The sequence below is a fragment of the Triticum dicoccoides genome, chromosome 1A (assembly GCF_002162155.2).
Source record: "Triticum dicoccoides isolate Atlit2015 ecotype Zavitan chromosome 1A, WEW_v2.0, whole genome shotgun sequence".
NCBI classification, from domain to species: Eukaryota; Viridiplantae; Streptophyta; class Magnoliopsida; order Poales; family Poaceae; genus Triticum; species Triticum dicoccoides.
This window is the reverse complement of record NC_041380.1, coordinates 134132791-134139175: the sequence shown is the minus strand read 5'-3', so window position 1 is coordinate 134139175 and position 6385 is coordinate 134132791. Positions and strand designations below refer to the sequence as shown.

Genomic DNA, 6385 nt, shown 5'->3' with positions numbered 1-6385 from the left:
AGACACTGGGTGGGGAAGAGTAGAGGCTGACGTTGGTGAGACGAGAGGAGTAGGTACGCCTGCTTGGATCGGAGACGGTGACGAACGCAACTACCCGACACCGATGACGATGATGCTTGCTGGAGGGGTTCCTTGAGGAAGACTAGGGTAGGCAGAGATGGTGTGCGTGTGGGACAACTGACGTGTGGTGCTTGGGAAAACTCTATAGTGAGATGGAGCACATGAGCGAGGTGTGATGAATCAAACGATACAAGAAGACATTTTTCTTGTAAATTGGGACAACTTCGACGACAAACTACCGATTCCGTGTGAAGAAGTTTTGGAAGTAGTTTTTAGAACAATGCCCTTCCCCGGCTTCTCTTCATTGTGATGTGAAGAAATAACGCTGCATTTGGATGTCCGTATTGAGGCCTCGAATTGGATTTGGTATTATTTGGTTGCCAATTCAGCCGTTTGGATGCGCACCGAAACGTCACATTATAATGGGTCCAGATACAGCAGCGAATTGGCTCTCACGCGCCGAGGCCTCCCGCAATAGGACCTCCTCCGCTCCGATTTGGGTCGAATTGGTCTACTCCGGCAAAAGAAAACGATTGGGACGACCTCCCCACGCGAGACCTGTCTTCTTCTTTCCCCCGTGCGAGACCAAAGGGCTGAGGAGCCCCGTCCATGGCGGCACACCGACGGGGGCACCCAGCGCCTCTCGCCGACCCTCCTCCTCCTCCTCCTACGCCGGTACCGGCATCCCTTCCTCCGCAGCTCGTTCTCCTTCCTCCCATGGTGCCCCATCTATTCTGCCGCCCCGTCTCCTCTGCCGCTCCATGTCCTCTCCACCCATGGCTGCCACGACCAGGACCTAGCCATCCACCGCCGCTCCTCATCCTCTACCTATGCTCCGGGATCCCTCCATGCCACCGGACCCCTCCTCCTCGCTTGGGACTTGGCCTTCCTCCCTCTGCTGCACATCTTCAGTTAGCTAGCTGTGTTTTTCTTCAGTTTCGTCAGGGAGCAGCTCGGCAGGGGCACCAGCATGGTCCTTTACCTCAAGGACGACAAGCTATAGAGTCAAGTCTTGATGTGATTTTGTGCTTAGTACAGCTGCACTAAACGGCCGCTACATAAGCTTATTGTCGTCTATAAACTGTATGATCTTGCGGCTATTTATGTTTGTACGCATGAGCTGAACTTTTGTTTCATGAGTTTGTCTAGTTTGATGGTAATGGGATTAGGTCTGTATGCATCTGAACTTTAGTATCTGGAACTGGAAGGCCGCACTATTAGACCAGCTTACAGTTAGAATTGATGTTGTAAATTTTTGAAACCAGTAATATTATCATTCCTGGACTCAGCTCGTTTCAGATATGTTCTGGTAACATGCTTTAGTACTGTATAAGTATGACCAAGTGTGAGCCATTTTTAACTAAGATTATTGAGATTTTGATTTGATGCATGTATAGAAAAAAGCACTATGTGATTCCGTAGTTTGCCATCCAAACATGATTTGGTATTGAAACCCCATTGAGATTCCATGAGCCAATTCAGTGAGCATCCAAACAAGCGAATTCGTATTCATATCCATTACAGTTTCCTTGTTGAATTGGTATCGAAACCAATTCAATACGGAGGCCTTCAATACAGACATCCAAACGCAGCGTAAGAGAAATGGCTTCTGAATTGAGTTTTTTGGGGGCTTGGGCATATTTTCACCCTGAAAACTGGGAGGTATTGGACCTTATAGGCTTCTTTCAACGGAAACACTAAAGATTGAAAAATACTAATCATGTTCATCTGGCCCGGCCCACTAATCCTCCAGGCCCACCAAAAAAGAATAATGCAAACAGCCCCAAAACCCTGGGCCGTCGGTAGCCGAGATCGGGAGCATCCGATCCACCGAGAGAGAGCGAGGGGAAGATGAGCGCGGCGGCGGGCGGGCTTCGTCAGCTGCTGACGGCGGCGGTGACGGCGGGGGCGGCGGAGGCGCGCGCCGCGATTTTCGGGCACGCGGTGAACCCGTTGGGGAAGCGCGCGGCGACGAAGCTGCTGCGGAAGAAGCTCATCGGCGAGCATGTCGCGCAGTGGTACCCCGACGACATCAAGCGCGACGACCCCGAAGTCATGGCGCGCGAGGAGAAAGAGTAAGCGCCCGCGCCCGCCTCGCGCCTCTTAGCATTTTTCCTGTTGCTTCCACCGTCGTGGGCTTGCGCTCGCCCGCCACCTGTTCGTCGTTATGCTTCGTTTTCAGGGAGGCGTGGTTGACGCCCGCCCGTGACGTGTTTGTTGATATGCCCCGCCGCCTCGGTGAGCCGTCACGTGGTGGCTCAGTGATGTCTACGCACTTGGCCGCCTGCCTGCCCGCGCTAATAGCTCTGTGATTCATGGTAGCAAATGCGTGGTGATTTGTGTTGGTACATACCTGATTTTGTGGTTGCAGGCTTGCAGAGCCTGTCATTGTTCTTAGTGTGCTGTTGTGATTCTTCACCGTCGTCAATGGTCGTGCGCAGGTGTCGTTTGTAGTATAGAAAGGGCCACTATCAGCAGTAGGGTTTGGATGATTGCTGTGAGGATCATGAATGTCAATCTCATTTTGCTGCTCTATGCCTCATTTGTCCGAATCTAGAATGACTGGATCTTGATAGGGATTGTGTTTGGTTATCGTTTTGCGACTATCTGTTCTGTACTTGCATGTATCTCTCTCATTGGTAATTTGGTATGCCTGCATTTGGGAATATTAGTTGTTATGAATAGGTAGTGGCATCTTTTTGATCTGTGGCTATGCTAGAGGCGTTAGGTAAAAATATTATCTTGCACCCACAAGTACTTTGTGCATTTGCTTCAGTCAGGTCAGTTCTTGTGATTGGTTAGTCAGAGGTAACTGGAGTGCTGATTGTGCGCATGAAAAAGCAAGTCTTGCCAGATGCATAGATTGTTTGATTTAGGATTTCAGTGGCCACCTTAGATTGTTCTATTTGGCATTGCAGTGGCCACCTTAGATTGTTTGATTTAGGAGTAGTTCATTCCTTGCTCGGATGTGTATGTAATATTTTTTGGCTATTGTGCTATTGTGTTTCTGTTGTTACAAGTACTCGGAGTAATGATTTTGAAATATGTATGATATGTCAATCCTTGCCTGCTGCCGACTTGGCTACTGAAAAGCCAAGCATAATTGCTCCCTTCAGAATGAATTCATTGGTAATCGACTGTAATGATCTGAATTGTAATAAACATGATATTACATGAGCAGAACTTGGGCTAACAAAACTCATGCTGAATTCTCTGATGTTGCCGTGTTTTCATAGGCCAAATTGATTGACAATCTTGACCAGTTCCTTACTAGCACATGCATAGTTTTCCATTTCACTGGAAATTTGCATAACCAAGATGGAAGCAACTCCATGGGCAAAATCATGTTCTGATAGCAAATGTTGATAGTTACTATGCGCTCCCGTGTTGTAACATGACACATGTTAAATGCGTCAATTAATTATAGCAGATCACTGTTCTGACCATTTTCAGCCCCCCTCCCCTTGGTTACTCACTTCCATCACTGAAATGTCATGCATAACAGCTGTAAACTTAAGAATTTCTTTCAGGAAGGTTGTTTTGGAGCTTAGGGTGTTTTTGTGACAAGCCTATCTTAACAATGCCCTACCATTCTCTGTGCAGGCGTCTTGCGAAGCTGGAAATGCTCAAGCGTCGTGGGAAGGGTCCGCCGAAGAAGGGCCAGGGAAGGCGTGCGATCAAGAGAAACAAATAAGTGCCTTGCTTCTGTTTAATTTTAGTACTGATTTGGCAGCTAATGCCGAAATGTTTGCTGCGAAACTACCCTCTGTAATAGGTCAATCAAGCTTCATTTTGTTACTGATTTCGCAATGGGTGTGCTTCTTCTTGTCTGATTACTCGTTTGTTTATGCTTCTTCTGGAAATGCAATACACATCAGCATCTGGCAATCTTATTACTCCCTCAGTATCATATAAGACGTTTAATTGACACTATTGTTACAGAGGTAGCATTAGTTTTAGTTTTTCTTTTCTGGCTTACCACCCACCAAATTGTAATATTGGAGCCATGTTAAGCCATGCGGTGAATTGCATCAATTAGCCCCCATAAAGGTACCAATCCCAGTTAAGCAGCTGACGTATGCAACACATGAATGAAGTAGGAGTAGTAGTGAAATGCAATCTTTTCAAAGAATTAAGAGACGCCATCACATATGCTAGCACTATACGTTTCTTTCAAAGGCATGAAAAGAATCAAGAACTAGTAGGCTTGCAAGCAAAGAAAAGCGCTGCAAGTACGGTGCGGTCGATGGATCGAGACAAGCACCGCTCTACTCCGTCGCCGCCGGCCTGACCTTCCCCCGGCTCATGAGGACGGTCATGCCGTCGAGGAGGCGGACCATGTAGGTGCGGCCGTTGCGGATGGTCACCGTGCCGCCGCCCACCCAGGCCCCGTTGCGGAGCACCTCCACGGCCGTCCCGGGCGGCAGCAGCGGCGGGAGCACCCTCTTCCGCTTCTTCGTCTCGGCGACGACGCTCGCCGGCGGTGATGGCGCCTTCCCCTTCGACGGCGGACGTCGCGCCTCCGCGGCCGCCATCGTACGTACGTGCAGGGCTGCAGGCGATGGAGGAGTCAATGGGCTAACCACGTTGGTGCAACGAGATTTGTAATGCGGCGTGTGCAGGCGTCGTGGTGGATGAGCTTAGGCTATGTAGGCTGCGACGTCTGACCTGAGACCGGAGGTTGCGGAATAGGATCGTGCGCCGCGGCCGATACGTAACGTGCGTAGTGGGGATCGAATTACCGGCTTGCCGAGGCACGCACACAAAGCTCATTTTGGCGTGAAATGCAGGCAAGGTTGTACTGTACGGCCACTGGTCGCAGTTTTCCAGGTCACGATGATGGTTAAAACCGAACAAGAACATACCACGCCACGTGATGACAATGAACACACGATTAATGCACGTCAAGGAAGGAGCCATTGTGGCGTGGCGCCGTACGTGGCGAGCACCGGCGTTCCACCATCGCCATGAGAACAAGTAGACTGCCAAAGCCGACATCGATCGCTCGCCAAGCCATGCACCAGCGGGCCGACCGCCCGGCGTCTAGATCTCGCCGGGCACGGCGTCGACGCACCTGCCGCCGCGGAACACCGCGGCGGCGGGGCTCCCGGTCCCTTTGCGCCGGGGCACGGACACTGCAGGGAAGCTCAGCACGCACGCGAAGTCGCTCCGCGCGCCGTTCTGCACGGTGCTCACCGCCACCTTGACGCTGAGCCGCCCCTCAGCCTCCTCCCGCGCGAGCGCCGTGGCCACGGCGCGGGCGCGCCGGCCTGGCGGCACTTTCTGCGTCCCCGCCCACGCCACGTCGCGCGCGTCGCTGCCCCTCCGCTGCGTGAGCTCCCGAAGCGCCGCGGCGGCGGCCAGCTGCTGCCCGGCGTAGGACGGCGTGGCCTTGAGCTCCGTGTACCGCCATGTGCAGTAGAGGCACGGGCTGTCGAACCGGAGCGTGGCGGAGAGGTTGTAGGAGACGGCGGAGGCGGCGGGGTCGAAGGCGAGGAGGCGGAGCTCGGCGGAGGAAACGTAGGGGGCGACGTGGTGCGGCCGGAGGAGGAGCCGTGGGAGGAGCGACGGCGCGAGGACGAGCACCGCCAGGAGCACGGCCACCGGCGCCAGGCAGGCGGCGGCCGCGGCAGCCAGCGCGAGCGCGCACTGCCGTCGCCGCACCCTGTCGCGAGAGCTGGTCGGCGACGGCGGAATGGGAGGCTCCGCGGTGGTCATCGTGTAGTGCTGCAGCTAGGGGACTTGGTGCAATGCCGGAGGGAAAGATCAGTGGCTCACTGCTGGGTCAGGAGGTTTTTGCTTTGCTTCCTCTGCTTTTTTTTGTTTTAGATTTTTGCTTTCCTCCTTGAAAGAAGAGACCACCATTGCAAAAGCAAAAGTAGCAACCAATGCATATATCTCGGGATAACTTTCATATCTTGTATGCCACTGGAATTTTCTATTTTCCAAATGATGCGATGACAGGCGGGGCAATTTTAAATAATCTCGGTACCCCACTGTTGCACTGTTGTTTTTTTATAGTCACATCATAATTGAGCAGCTTAAAATTTTCATAGAAGATGTTAAGTAAGTATTCATGTCGTCGTCAATTATGTTTGCTGATTAATTTTAATTGCAATTATATAATTGCCTCTAGCCAGTTAGAAAACTCCACATAATTCCCCTCACTTATAGGCTAACTATTTTGTGAACGACTGAACAATGGAATAAGAAATAGTTGTTTTGAGATCAATGACTTTAGGTATATTGTGTTCGGATGGACACCATGATCGTCATTCGAGACTTCAAGAGGACGAGAGGGGGGATAAGAGGCGAAACCGATGTG

The 6385-nt window shown here is 51.5% G+C and overlaps 1 protein-coding gene and 1 pseudogene across 1 annotated transcript; both read left to right on the top strand.

Annotated features, from left to right (window-relative positions):
- Positions 1–1853: 1853 nt before the first annotated feature.
- LOC119366964 lies at positions 1854–3970 on the top strand. Its single transcript, XM_037632627.1, has 2 exons — positions 1854–2135; positions 3664–3970. The coding sequence occupies exons 1-2, from the start codon at positions 1912–1914 to the stop codon at positions 3752–3754; spliced, it is 315 nt and encodes a 104-aa protein (XP_037488524.1). The 5' UTR covers positions 1854–1911; the 3' UTR covers positions 3755–3970.
- A 1840-nt stretch (positions 3971–5810) lies between these two features.
- The window catches only part of LOC119352141, a 2735-nt pseudogene continuing 2160 nt past the window's right edge, over positions 5811–6385 (top strand).